The sequence below is a fragment of the Camelus dromedarius genome, chromosome 18 (genome assembly GCF_036321535.1).
Source record: "Camelus dromedarius isolate mCamDro1 chromosome 18, mCamDro1.pat, whole genome shotgun sequence".
NCBI lineage: Eukaryota > Metazoa > Chordata > Mammalia > Artiodactyla > Camelidae > Camelus > Camelus dromedarius.
The window spans coordinates 16,968,645-16,984,303 of NC_087453.1; the positions used below are offsets into that span (position 1 = coordinate 16,968,645).

Below are 15,659 nucleotides of genomic sequence, written 5' to 3' on the forward strand. Positions count from 1 at the left end.
TTATCAAGTCTCAACCTAGAACAAGGAAATGAAGGCCTAAAATCTTCAAATGAAAAAAAAGTAAGGAATATTGAACAATTATAATTGACATTAATAAAAATTAAGTTTGTGTGCAAGGTTTTAAACAGTATTTAACACGATCTGAGTCTCTCTCTATAGCCAGAAAGCAGGAGGCTTCTTCCATCACAGCAACACCGTGGCTTTGCTTGTGATTCTTTCAGTGCTGAATTGTTGTCAACTGCTTTTCCTGTATCTACGGAGATAGTCATAGATTTTTCTTCTTTTAATTCGTTAGTAGTCTGTGAAGTATGTGGTAAATAAAAACATGGTGCTTTAAGAGTTGTCATTCTTTGGATTTTAAGGAATAACCAATCTTCATGCATTTTCTTTTTGTTTCCCTGCATAAAATCTCCATTATCATGTTGCACAGAAGGGTGAGAGCAGACATCCTTGCCTCCATTCAGGAGGAAAGCTTGCAGAACAATGTGCAGGTATTTAATGTCAGCTGTAGGTTTCTAGTATAGCTCTGTTTCAGGCTGAGGACGTTCCCTTCTACTTACAACGCCGCTGGCATTCAGAAGATGAGTACAAGGGCAGCCGGTCACTGACTACTAGAGCTGACGAAAATTCTGCATTACCTGACTTGTTCTTCTCCAAGCTGCATTCTGTGAAACCTTTTTAAATATAGCAACTCATGATTTTCATAATCAGTCTACTTGAAAGAGTTTTATACAACTCAAATTTTTCTTCTTAAGTCAATTTTCAAGATGAACCTCTCCCATATTCTTTTAAACATATACTTATGTTAAAAATAATTTTAAGTGTGGAAAGGGCCAAATTAAAATCCTGTATAATGGAAGAATGTCTTCAGAAAGTTTACACGTCTTTTGTCTATTTTATTATTTGCTCTAAATCACTCTTCTCACACCTATGACCTGATCTTGTTCTCAAGCTATCACTTACTCGGTCACTTTCCAGTAAGGATTAAGCGGTAACATGAGGGGAAACACAGAGATACAACATCTATTGATAAGGTGAGAAAAAAGTATAAAAGCAAAGCACTCTCTTCTTCTAGTAGCTGCTGTGTTGCCTCACTCAGAGTGTTTATTCATGCACTGAGCTGTCTCTCGGTGTCTCCCTGGATGGACCCTATCATCTGCACGTTGTCAGACTTAAGTTCAACGTTGCATGATTAATGCTGTGAAGTCATGGTAAGTGCTGTACCTTTAGTGGATACTTCAGGGACCAAATAAAAACCAAAAAGAAACCTAGGCTTGAGAAGGAATGACTGAGAGAAGCAAGCATGGAACCAGAAAGGCTAAATCAAGGAAAACAACAAAGGCTGTTTTAGAATGAAAAATCATGAGAATTTGATTTTAAAAAGTTAAGCTACTAATGAATCAGTACTGCTATAATTCCTCTTTGGGTTAAAGTTAAAAGCTTTTCAGGCATGATTCTACAATTACTCCCATTTCACTAAAAGTTTTTGGAGATATATGAACAAAGTGACTTACCCTCTGTGAGGAATTAAGATTGTCTGTATGATTAGGGAAAAGCTCAAGTGTTAGGGATGGCTGTTTCAGAATTCCTGGCATAAGATCCATATTTGAATCACTGTCTTGATCTGAGATGTTACTTTCCAATGAATCAGCTATGGGGTAAAGAAAAAATAATTACAATACCAACTACTTCTTTACAGCAAAAGCATTTATTAAACTAATTCTGCTAATAATCCAACCTAAATCACTTAAGCGAAGTACTGCTTCCAGAGCAAGGGTGGGCAAACTTCTCCTGTAAAGGATCAGGTGATACGTCAGGTCTCTGTTGCCTACTCTTCTTTGTATTTTATTTACAATGCTTTAAACATGCGAAACCCATTCTTAGTGTTCTGAATTTGCCTGTGTGCCACAGTTTGCTGGCTCCTGCTCGACTGGGTTGGTGCAAACAAGCTGGGCCAGAGACATCAGGCAGGGACTCAGTCCACAGAGGACAGATGGGGCCTGGCCTCTGGATTTAAGGTGGGAGAGTGCAGCCTCGACATGAAGGCAAACAGCTGCTAAGACACTGACGTATACCATGTAAGACCCCTCCCGGCAGGAACACGATTTGCCCCAGAGTAAGAGACGGTGAGGGGCCTAGACTGCAAAATCAAGAATCCAAGTATAAAAGTTAGGAGGCTGCCAAGGTAGGACACAGGAAAACTCATCAGCCTAGAGATGAAACTGTGAAAGTGTGATGTGTAGCACTGTATCCTACAGATGGTCTCGATGAAGAAGGTGAAGTTTTCCACCTACTGCCTGGTCATGCACAAAGAAATGAGCTTAATTTGCAAGATGCAAAAGTTCTAGGCAAAATAAGACTAAGAATTCAGACTGAGAAGTAATGATCACTCCTGATCCTTGAGAAGAACAGACTTGACCACCATTTTTTCTAGGCTGACGTTTCTCCTCCTTGGTGTTAGATCACCCAGATGCCATCATGAGAGCCTTCCAATTGCAGGATTCTCTGGGGTTCCATATAAAGGTTCTCATGTGGAAACAGAGAAGTAGGTGGGAGCTTACTCATAATCAGGGAAAATGAATAAACTGGAAAACAGGGCTTCTATGTATTGGTTAATTAGATTAAAGAAAAACAAAAAAAAAAGGGTTGAAGTGGATCTCCTTTGCTATTTAAAAATTATCATTAGAGTAGAGGGTCAGTCTGCTTGTCTTTAACTACCTTCCTTTAGTTAAGAGGAGCTAATAGCCCATACCTCTACATAATCTAAAAGCTAACAGGCCTTAGAAGCTGAAGAATGTCTTCGATGACTTGGGAGAATCTCTCCCAATGCAACAATACTGCACAAACCAGTGAATACAAAATTAGTTCCACACAAAAAAAACAGCCCCATACCAAAAAATGCTCTTACTTAATGACTCCACAGGAGAAGGAACCACAAAAGCTATTTCTGTAAGGGCGTCGGCATAATACAGCACCTTCTTCTGTCCATTGAAAATGCTAGCCCCAACGTCTTCAGAGGAGATCACTTCATCTAGGAAGGAGAAACACTGCATCACTGCTCTAAAAAGTGGGAAAAACCAGTATCATCCTGCTTCACAGAACTTTAACTGGTTAATAAAGTGATAATAAATAGAAGATACATTTCCAACAAGAACCAGTCAGTGCGTTAGAAGAATAAACTATAAATGTTCATTAAATGTCTTTACACTAAATTTAAATCATAAAAATCTTAATTTTATAGTTTCTGAAACTACTCTAAATCAGACCACTGATTAATTAGCAGGACCTTTAGCTCATCTGTATGCAGCAGATTTAGGGAACGGTCTTTTTGGAAGCGGGAACAGTAGTCAGACAGGAGAAGACCACCACGCCCTGTCTCCTGAAGGGAGCCGGGGAAGGTGCTGCTGGGTGCGTGCTCTCGCTTTCAAGGCATTTCAGTCCCTGGGCTCTTGCTGCTGCTCCTCAGCTTTGCTTCTGTTTCACTTTCCCCAGTGACCAGTGATACAATATGAAAATGTGCAGGCAGTCTTAGTAATAGTATCTGCTCTAAGCCCGCAAGATTGAATCAACAAAAGTAACACTCCCGAAAGCCAGTATAGTTCTTCTTTAAAATGAACAGTGTTCCACCAGTCATACATAAAAGACCAACAACGTGACAAAAAACTGGGAAGAGGAAGTGAACAAGTAGTCCTCAAGGAAGAAACAAAAATGAGAGAAGATGCTGAAACCTAACCATAATTAAAAATAGAATATTCCTCACCTAACAGATCAGAGGATACCTAATTTGGTGAGGATGTGACAAACAGGAAGTTTAGACCAGAGGTTAGTAAACTTTCTCTGCAAAGGATCAGACAGTAAGTAAGGCTTTGTATGCCGTGTCTGTCTCTGCCACGACTTCTCAAGTCTGCCACTGTAGCATGAAAGCAGTCAGATAATACATAAACAAGGGTGGCTGAGACCCAATAAAACTTTATTTACAAAAATAGGCATGGGCCGTGGTTAATCGACTCCCAGTTTAGATGCTGGGAAGGCACTTGTATCTACTGTAGTGGACAATGCGGTTCCTGCCCCAACACCCACTCCGCCCTCCCCTCTGTAGCAGGCATGAAGTGTGGGCGGGACTGACCCTTTACACTAGCTCTGCCTTGTTTATACCTATCACGGTCATTCCATCTGTCTTGCTACAGCAGTAAGTTCAGGGTGGTCTAATCACTGTGTATGTCAAATCTGGGGAGCAGGGAGGTTCTGAGACCCAGCTAATCTCTCCTCCTCAGACTAGTATAGTAAGTGAACGTAAGGCCTGGCACTACATTTTTGCACTATGAGAGAAGCCACGCTGGGACAAAGCTAACATATGGAGAACAGAGCTAAAGGGAAACTGCAGAGAAAAAGAACAGGAGTGCTAATCAAATGACAACAAAAATGAACACTAATCTCTGGAATTTTCAGTTATATGAGGCAATAAATGACCTTCAAAATCTAAGCCAGTTTGGGTCAGGTTTTCTGTTAATTGCAACCTTAAGCATCTAACTGATACATTTATCTAGCTGAAAAATGTACAAATCCTTTATCAATTCTGCTTATGAGAATTTAGTCTATAAATATACTCAATTACATATTAAATGATATACAGAAATTAAAATTAGAGCATATCCTCAAATACTTTGATTCAACCTTGGCTGAAAGTAGGAAAAACAACAAGTCACAAGCCACAATGTTATTTAATAGGAAACCTTGAGAGAGTATAATCTGGTTGACAGATGAACTCTGCTAATTCAAATCACTGGACATACAGGCATTACCCACTTCAGAGAGGTATTATTAACTTTCCAGTGATTTCAAGAGCCCTTGGAACAAAGAGTGCTAGCCAGGTGGGGTAAGGACCTTAAATTTAAATTTATACTTGCTCTGGTACTCACTATCCTGATTATAGTTCCTCGGGAGGAATTGCAGAGACAGGCGTGAATCTCTCAGAGATAGTTAGCCATTTACTACAAAGGTTTTTATATAATATCTCAAGAATATAACCTTTAATGATAGCCACAGAATCTATAAAAATACACTTGTTAGGAAGCTGTATTGTTTGCTATAGATAACCTAAACTGATTATAATATTGTTACAGAAAACAGAATTTGTTCACTCACACTACAAAAAAGAAATTTATTAACCTTGTGATAATTAAGCCATTAATTTTATATTAATTAACTCTATCATTAGGTATGTATATAATGTATATGTTCATTTATATATACACACATATAACTTTTCCCTGTATACACAGAAAATGTCTGGAAGAGTATACAAATGATTATCAAGCAACCTCCTGTGAGGATTACAGGAAGGAGATTTTTCCATTCTATAACTGTGTTTTTTTTAGTAAGACTACAAACTCATAGTAAAGGGGAGAAATCAAGAGTAACAGAACTAGAAAACAGAAGTGACCATATGAGTTTTACCTTGTTCAGATCCTTCACCATCATCACAACTGTTAATAGACCAACTGGTAGAAACATGGCCAGTCCAACCAGGGTGTCTGCCCACATCTACTGACCAACCAAGGGAGAGCAAAAATTCTAGGAAATGTGGCTGAACATTTCTGGAAGACTCCACATTCCTTAAAATCTGAAATACATACCAATCATCAGCCATAATGAAGGAAACAAAAGAGCATATCAAAATAACCTTCATAAAAATTGTTGCTTTGAAGTATCTGACAAATCAAGTCCAAGCTCAGAATAAAATAAGGACTACGTCACTGCAGTTAAACATGCATGCTTCCGAGTTAGATAGTTTGGGGTTCAAATCCCAGCTGGGCCTTGGATAAGTTTTTTAACCTCACTGTTTCAGTTTCTTCATCTATAAAGCAGGAGTAATAGTGATGGTTGTGAAGATTAAGTGAGAAAATGCAAGTAAAGCCCTTAGCTCCCTCCCTAACAAAACAGTTATTGAACCAGACATGTTTACTAAAAGTAAACAAAAACACTAGATTCTTGCCTTCACAGGGTCTGATTAGTGAAAGACATTACTTAAGTATGTGAATATTTACTTACAAACCTTGACAAATGCTATAAAAAGTACTAATCTATTAAAAATTCAGTGAAGATACAGTATAATTAATAAATGAGTGAGAAAACATCCTTCTCTTAGTCCAAAGAAGAGAATGCGACCATTCCAGAAAAAAAATGAAGTGACCAGAAGATTCCCTACTCTTTACCAAGTGCCAAATTTCATTCCTGGGCTTTTTACTAGCTGAGAAAGAAAAGTCCCTTGTTCTTAAACAGTGGCTCTCATGGGGGTGATTCTGCTCTCCAGGGGATATGTGGCAATGTCTGGAGACATTTTGATATCACAACTGCTGATGGTACCTAGTGAGCAGAGGCCAAAGATGCTGCTAAATGTTCTATTTTTATAAAACAGCTCCCATAACAAGGAATTATCCGGCCAAAAATAGCAAGAGTGCTGCTGCTGAAAACCTTATGCTAAAGGAAGGAAAATAAGAAATCCTCTACAAATTAAAAAATGAAATGGGAAGAGGGGTAGCATATAAAAATCACCTGAGGAATTTCTTAAACATAAGATTCTCTTAGCCCACTCCAGAACTTCTACATCAGAATCAGTAGAGATAGGACCCTGGAATCACTATTTTTAAAAGCTCCCCAAAACAATTGTGATGCAGCCAGTCCACAGATCACTGATGTAGTTCATACAATGCTAATCTATGGCAAGACCATCCGGAGGCCTAATAAAGTCAAAATATGGGGTGTTACATCTATTACTTCTCAATACACTGGGTATCACTGCCAGGCCACCATCTCTTAAATACTTCTCTTTAGAAGTGTACCTATTTAGTTCACCCATATCCCTTCATATTCTTATAAGTGCCAGGAAACTGATTTGACAGCCAGTTCTAGTCTTCTTTCAATTAAAACTTTTATTCAGAAGTGAACTTTTTAGAGGGGATGGGTATAACTCAGTGGTAGAGTACACGTTTAGCATACAGGAGGTCCTGGGTTCAATCCCCAGTACCTCTATTAAAGAAAAAAAAAAGAAGTGAAATTTAAACGATTTCTGAAAATTTAGTCACGATGTGATAAGTCAGTCAAATTCAACTTGTACACCCGTGGCTGGCAGCTAGAGATTAATCTAAATCTACCATGTGGCTGGGGAAGGCAGGTCTCAGCCACTCTAAAGGAGGCCTCAGAGAATCTTATTGTTTTCTATTCACCCTCAGTCCCTAGAAAGCTAACGAAACTGAACTGCTGTAAGAATTACCTCAAGGGTTTGTGTCTTCTTCTACACATAGGAGAAAAATGGCCCCATTATTCTCATAAGAACCATGCATTAGACTTCCTTCAAAATAGATCCTCAACCCCTGCAATTAATCCACTAATTCACTAATGAGGATCTCCCACCAAATTTGACTCTGTCTCATCTCTGTCTACCAGCAGCCCACATTCTCCTAAACTCCAAGGAAACTGGAACCCATAATGAATTCCATGAAGATGAAAGTCTCTCTCAGCTCTAGGGCCTTTACACATGCAATGGCTTGGTTGGTAACAACCTGCCTCTACCTTTTTACCTACTGTCAGTGTATACCTCAAACACTAGCTTAGAACTCTTTTCCTCCAGGACGTCTTCTTCAGACCAGGTTAGGTTTTTGTGAAATGGCTTCTATAACATGTTCCTATTAGCACATTTTACTGCCGTTGCTTATTTAATCATCTGTCTTCCCCTCTAGCTAGTAGTTCTAGGAGGCCAGAAACCCTCTAGATCTTGTTTACCACTACTACCCTGGCACCTAACTGACAGCAGACACTTAGTAAATATTTATTGAATCAGTAGCATGAAATGAGAACAACTCTCTCCTTTTCTGGTAGTTCACCAGTAATTTGAAACAGTGCTTCTTATATAAATAAATATTTTGTTATACTGGCAAATTTCTTAAAGTGTGCTCAATTTAATTAGCTAATGGTCTTACAACGATTACAGTAAAATTCTAAGATCATATTGTCATCGTGCCCTACACATCTGAATACAGACTATATTTTACAAACCTTCCTTTAGCCCTTTTCTAGTCATAGTTGGTTAACTACCTGCCTGTTCCATGTTCCAACTACTCATCTCCAATAGACACTTCACTCTCCTGCCATCTGCTCTCAGTTTACCATTCTCACCTATCTTATATTTATCTTTATTCTTCTCCTAGTCTGTTAGGAGTATACAGCTATGTTTCTCTTAGTCTTCTGTTTTTGTCCTTTACTTTATTTGAGATACTATTTTCCCACTATGCATGCTGCAACTGAAATTATTTGCTTGTGAAATTACCTGGAAAGTGAGCTCCTCAAGAGGAAAGACTGTTACTTCTATACCCAGGCATGCTGAGTGAGCCACAGGGAAGATGTTCAGTAAATAGTTATTGCTATGCAATTAGGCCTAGCTTTAGCTTTTTGTTATTTTAGTTTTTTTTTTTTTTTTTTTTTTTTGTCTTATGAATCTGAATTCCTTAAGGGGAAGAAAGACATACTACAACTCTTCTCTAAATCACATTCACTGAGAGTCAAAACTCAGGACTCTAAGCATCACAGTTTTCATTAACTCAGTTTTAAATCTGGTTTACAAGTCTTTACGCATCAAGAAAAATTCATTTCCCACCTTGGATAAGTGCAAGCCATGTTAAATTTTTTTAATTTACAGCATAAAAAAATTACCCCCCAAATTCAGAAATCTTACCTCCTGGTTTGTTTTCTGACCTGGCTTCATATAGAAAATAAAAACTGTGTCAAAGGGACGACATGGCAAGAGATCCAGATACCCAATGTCATCAAAAAATCCAGGTATCGTAGAATCAAGTGCAATAAGGTGAGGAGGTAGACGACTATTTGCAGGTTCCTACCACCGAAGGAAGAAAGGATAAAAATTACCTCTTTTCACTATCTAATTATAAAAGCAATAGTTACTAATGGTTTAATAAACATTAAGTTAAAAAAATTATAAAGTGGCAGGAATAAGCACATCCATAATCTCAAACTACAGAAACTATTTAACATTCTTGTGTACTTCCTTACATTCTTTCATTTGCCTTTTTTTGTTAAAGACAGTTAAAATCATACTACGTGTATAATTTAAAACCCTATTTTCTCTGTAATATATCATGCTTTCTAGAAAAAAAATCAGATGTATTTTTTTCTTATTCATTGCTGGTGGAAATGCAAAGTAGTACAGCCACATTGGAAGGAGTTCTGGCAATTTCTCACAAAGCTAAACATAGTTTTACCATACGATGCAGCAATCGCACAACTTGGTATTTACCCATCTGAATTCAAAACATATGTCTACACAAAAACCTGCACACAAACGTTCACAGCAGCTTTATTCATAACTGCTACAACTTGGAAGCAACCAAGATGTCCTTCTGTAGGTGAATGGATAAAAAGACTGTGACACATCCATATAATGGAATATTACTTAATGATAAAAAGAAATGAGTAGTCAAGTCACAAAAGACATGGAGGAAACTTAAACACAAATTGCTATGCGAAAGAAGCCAATTTGAAGAGGCTATATACTATATGATTCCAACTATAACACATTCTGGAAAAGGCAAAACTGTGGAGACAGTAAAAGATCAGTGGTTGTCAGGGGTTGGGGGAAGTAGAGAGGGAGGCATGACTAGGAAGACTACAGTGGATTTCAGTGAATAGTGAAACTATTCTGTATAATGCTACAATGGTGGACACACGTCATCATACATTTGTCAAAACCCACAGAACTGTACAACACAGATTGAACTCTAATGTAAACTATGGACTTCAGTTAATAATGAGTAGACATTGGTTCATCAGTTGTTACAAATGTATCTCAACAATGCAAGAGGTTACAAAAGGAGAAACTATGTGTGTGGGGGAAGACAGGGTATATGGGAACTCAGTACTTTCTACTCAAATTTAGGTTCTGCAAACCTAAAAATGCTTTAAAAAAGAAGTCTATTAACTTTTAATGCATTTTTTGTTTTGTTTTCTCCTAATCCCTTATCTTGAGATTTGATCTTGCCCAACAGGTTTTGCCATCCATGGTATTTTTCACGATGGTAAGGATCACTTTTCTACATTAGCAAGGAGTATGAGCCTGGTCTTCTAGACTATTACATAACACTCCTGATAAGGGTTAAGGTAACACCCTACAATCAAAGACATTACTATTTCTGCAGTCAAACAGAAGAGTATTCACACTATAAAGTAAGTAAAGACTACAAATAGCCTCATGTCAATTCAGGTCTTATTTTGCCACTAAATGAATTTTCTACAAACATACAGAAAACTTCTGGTTTTCATTTTTCACTTTGAAATCGTGGATAAGGAATTGCAGACCTGCAGCATGCTGTAATACACCTTATAGGACAAACGCTCCTCATTTTTCTTCTTTTTTAAGTAAGCTGTCTCATCAGCTTGTTCTTCTGGATGATCTAATTCAAGAACATAACATGCACATATTTTATATCTCTTAATAACTTTTTTCCTCTAGGTCTGTGTTTTTCGTAACACATTTTGTTAGGATAATTTTTGTCAATATCACAGTTGTAAGTGAGGTTTTTTTCCTATCATTTTTAAACTGGATATTACAGCTATAGATAGTTATTAATATTTGTACTTCATGTGTAGTGATCTAAACTTTCATTTACTTTAAATAGTCTACTGATTCTCCTCTGGTTGTTTAATTAGAAATCCTATTACCTAGGAGCTGTCTTTCCCTTTCTAATAGTTTTTCTCTCTTTGGTATTATACTAATTATGTAAGATATTACTACTGGGGGGACCCCCCCACACACATTTTTTAAACTGTCTGTTAATCTGTAATTATTTAAAAACTATTTTAAAATTTTTCACTAATTTAAAAACTCAGTGTTAAACAGTGGTCAAGGCAGATATCCATTATCTCTGATTTTAACAAAGTGTGGGCCTAAGTTTCCTGATTTCCTCACTCCCCATTTCATTTCTTAAATGGGCTGCCATTTAGAGAGATCTATATTACTAGCCCCGGCTAAGTTTTGGGGGTTTTATTTTTTTTTTAATCAGAATCAGTACTGTTTTCGTTTTTTTTAAGCAAGTGATTTATTCAGGGACTGCTCTCAAGATAAACCTTTGAAGAAGCAAGGAAAATAGGATAGGGCAAGAGAGGAAGCTAGATAAAAATGTGGTTTTAAGAAAAATTCAGAATGAGTATTGTTTTATTGAAAATTGACTTAGTGTTTTATTGACTGATCTGCTAATAGGATTAATTATTTCCTTAATAACTTTACTACTATTTACCAATAACTGACTCTCCTTGAGTTCCTTGGTTGCAGAAGTTAATTTAACATGCTGCTGAATTCAGTTTTACTAATATTCTCCTTAATACTTTTGCAAATATATTCATAAATAGGTTAGCTTTTAGCTTTTTTGTATGTGTGTGCAGCCAGGTTTAAGTTATTAGAAATAAGCTAAGATTCATAAAATAAACCAGGTTACTTTCTTTTTCCTATGTTGTGATCCTAGTGAGAAAGCTTAAGAATTATTTTCTCAAAAGCTTAAAAATTTCAGCTAGAATAGATAACTCGAAAGGAAAACTGCAATCTCAGAGCAGGGCTGTCACAGCTCTTCTCGTCTCCCTTCAGCCCACAGGATGTAATCATTTTCCTTCCAGGATATTTTGATTTACTTCTACTCTGTTCAGTTTTTCTCCACGAGGAACATCACCAATCATTTGTAGCTTGTATCTTTGTTCCTTGTCTTCCTCTCTCTGCTCTTTTCTTCTGCATTTTAAAGGCGTTTTTACTTTTCACTCCCCACCATTAACTCAGTTTTCTACATGGGAAAATATTTTTCATCTATATGCTGAAATCCAAACTCAGACAGCAGTGCTCCCCTCTGCTTTCCTAAAAAGTTAAATGCCCTTTAACCAAGTACCTGCTAGAGAGTAAGGGCAGGGGGCAGCTTGTGCAGTAAGCAACTTCTTGCCTGGTAATCTTCAGTTGTGCTTTTCAAAACAAAGAGGCCTTCGTACAAATTCTAAATCCACATCCAGGGAAGCTATTTCACAATTTTGAGGCCCTGTTTTCCACATATGTGAAATAAAGGTATCACCACTTACCTCGTAAAATTGTTTTAAGGATAACAGAATTAAGAATAGTGGGAGTTATTTATCTTACTTACGGAGGGTGGCTCACTCTGTACTATGTCCTACGTGATGCACCTGACACGACCACAGTGATGGATACCCTTATCACCCCTATTTTACAGATGAGGAACTAAGACAGAAAAGTTGAGCAACTTGCCCAAGATCATACAGCTAGCAAGCAGTGATGCCCAGACATAACCCGACACAGTCTGATCTTAGAAACTACAACCTAAGAAGTGCTTATACTTGGTCCTTTTTAAAAGTGGCATGAATGAGTAGAGTCAGTTGTAGCCAGTAATAATTCAGCAATAAAGTTTACTGAGAAAGAGTTTTAACATTCTTTTTCTAATTATCTATAGATTTCATTAATATATGTGATTTCAGTCCTACATTACCTAGGAAAATTCAGAGGTGGGTGTATTGTCAAAGCAGTCTTCTCAGACAGAACTCTGAATACATTCATGGCAAAACTATCTTGGAGCTCATACTGCAATCTATAGCATCAAAGAATTTCATTTATTTGCAGGAAGGGTAAGATTTTAAACAGTTTTTGTATTTTAAAATTAGTCTATCCTCATAAAAATGCTTTAGCTACCATCAGTTGAATGTTAATTTATTAATACACTTACTCATAAAAGTTTAAGAAAATTACCTTCAATGCTTCCAAGGACAAAAATCCAAAGTGTGAAAGGAAAAGACGTGCTGTTTGGAATTCCTGGGCAGGATGTGGGGGCTTACAATCTGTAACTGGATCAGGAAAACTTCTCTTCTGCAATTCCTCCTCACTTTGTTGTTCAAGGTGTATTTCATAAGCAATTTGCTGGGCCATGCCATTCCTTAATTTTTCATGTCTCTCTTCTAACTGAAATAAACCAAGTATTTCATTGTTTGGAATTATTATAAAAGTAATAAGATTAATCTTAATTTTTACATGAAAACAAAGCTACAAGTAACAAAATAAATGAAGATAATTTTCAGTGATCAATACTGAGTTTCAACCAATACTAAGATTCAATACAGAGTATACAACCAAGCAAATACATTTCAAGGTTAAAACAAATACCCAAAACATGCTCCCTATAGCCTCAAAAGTTGCTCCTTCATCTCCTCACTGTAAGTGAAACCATTGTCTCTGCTTCCCTTCACACAGGCAAGAAAGGGGGCAGAGCTCTTGCTCTTTGCCAGACCCCTGACCATCTTCCAGATCATTTTACCTCCTCTTCCAGATCCCTGTCTTCATCCTGCAGTGATCCCCCTTCATGTTTTGAAGTCCACAACTATATATGGCTTAGTCGCTACCTCTGCTTCCCTTCCGATCAATCCTATTTAAAATTCCATCCTCTTTGGTGAACAATACAACCTCCTCAACTGTCACAACTCCGGCCATCCATGACACACTTGGTACCTCAGATGTGCTGTCCTTCCAAGAGCTACAATTCTGAAATCCCTGCCACTCACCCATACCCTCACTCCCCCTTTACCATCACAGTGAGGCAACCAACCCCTCCCTGTATTTCCCCAAGCCATTAGCATCCTTCTAGCTTCATCTACTTCCCAACCAAGACTAAATCCCCAAATCTAACATCTTAATACCCTCTCCTAAGCACATAAAATGCTGTTCCTCATGTTTCCATATTCACACTGTCAATCTTCACACCAAATTTTTTTTTATGTCTCCAGATAACAAGGACTTTTGAAGAAAGTCAGCACAGTGAGTTAAGTAACTTCACTATAGATGATGCTACTTAAACCTAGCTGGGCTGCCTGGCAATTTTAAGAACCATCTTTGCTTCCCTATTATATTGCTAGGAACTAAGATTAAAATTTACAGAAGCCACCTCAGTTTCTTTCCTTTCCACCGGTCAATGTCTCTGATTCTTCATCTACCCTTTCCTCACCCCTCTTAACAGAAGTATCCCTTTTCTAGACACAGTCACATAGACCCTTGACCCTACTGCCTCTGGGGGCCTTACTCCATCACTCATCATTCCCCCAGCCATCTTACAGCATTAGCAGATGCAGACCCTTCTCCACATGTAAGCATGTTCATATTCCTCCCATCCAAAGGAAGGAAGGATGGAAGGGAGGGAGGGAAGGAGGGAGAGAGGGAGGGAGGGAGGAAAACTAGCACTGCCTTTCTTTAGCTAGGCTATTTCCTCACACTATTATCCTCTCTGTATCCTTCCCTTTACTGCTAACAGTACAATGTAGCTTATATTCACTGTCTTTTCCTTATTAACTATTCATTCCCCAGACCCTTACACTTTAACACTCCTGTGAACCTGCTCTCAAAGTCACCTACAATTTCATGCCAAAATTCAGGGGCCTCTTCTTAGTGCTCCTTCTCCCTGATCTCCATTCCTGCCCTTCTGTTCTCTCATGCCCTAACATACCTCTGTCTTCCATTTCTGAAAATCCTTCTCCCTTGACTAAGAGGTTAAATTACTTAATCTAGCTAACTATCTAAATTAATCTGAAACCAAATAAATGTTTCCCATCTTCCCACACCTATCCTCTTCCTAATGTCTATATTTCTGTAAATGGCACCATTATCTTTGTCAATAAAGGCCAAAATCTAAAGTTCTTTGGCTTTTTTCCTTCTCCATCAATCCAAGACTGTGTGGATCTAGCCCTAGAATATATGCCATATATTTAAATGTCCACTATCAGTAAGGCAGTCCTTCTTATCTCCTGCCTGGACTGTCACAATGGTCTCTGAATTGGAAATATCTGCCACTAGGGTCTGATCATGTCACTACACTATTGAAACCATGGACCAGCCAGGCAGCCTGGTGCCACTTCTCTATTTCAATCAGCCACAATCTGTATTTGTCTTACTACATGGTAACCTCCTAGATGACAAACACCCAGGTCATCTTATGAATCACCTCCAGGAACACCAAAGAAAGGTAGTGTCTTGACCACAGAAATTGTTTAAGAATGTTTACAGTCATTCTCTTAACAACAGCTGATAATAATTTATCTTACTTCTTCAGTGACGATTTCATGCAAATCTGGAATGCTCAGATCTGCTTTCACAAAAGGAATCTTATCCACCTCTTCTGGAAATGGTCGATGTTTTACAGTATATTTAAATCCAACATCATTTTTAGGAACTGGACGAGGTTCAGGCACAAAAAGCTGTTAAAACAAGCAACATTATGTTTATTACATTTGGTGCCATCTGGCAGGAACTTAGTAAGAATTTGCAAATACTACTGCTAATGGGAAAGATAATAAACAGCCTGTGTACCAGTGTACTCTATTTTATTTCTATAAAAACGTTCATCAACTTCTTACAGATTTTGTGACTGATATTTAAATGAGTTACAGACCTCCACTGCACCAGGTCTGACTCTTCCATATTCAGTGGTAAGCTAATGGATAAGGCATTTTAGAGCTTAAGGCTCAAACTTCCTTCTTCCCCAAGGGCTCTCAAATCATTCCATGTAATGAAGTATGAGTTCAGGTCTACTGGGCATCCCTAGACAGTGAGTTCACTAATT

General features: G+C 37.8%; 1 protein-coding gene across 2 annotated transcripts in view; it reads right to left on the minus strand.

Annotated features, from left to right (window-relative positions):
* RALGAPB (Ral GTPase activating protein non-catalytic subunit beta) overlaps positions 1-15,659 on the minus strand; it is an 84,849-nt gene that overhangs the window by 8,201 nt on the left and 60,989 nt on the right. For both annotated transcript variants that reach the window (XM_010975244.3, XM_010975243.3), the window contains exons 21-26: positions 15,142-15,294; positions 12,806-13,015; positions 8,732-8,890; positions 5,458-5,623; positions 2,909-3,031; positions 1,515-1,651 (exon numbers count right to left, since the gene is read on the minus strand). In XM_010975244.3, the coding sequence (XP_010973546.2) occupies positions 1,515-1,651; positions 2,909-3,031; positions 5,458-5,623; positions 8,732-8,890; positions 12,806-13,015; positions 15,142-15,294 (948 nt within the window). The remainder of the gene's footprint in view (positions 1-1,514; positions 1,652-2,908; positions 3,032-5,457; positions 5,624-8,731; positions 8,891-12,805; positions 13,016-15,141; positions 15,295-15,659) is intronic.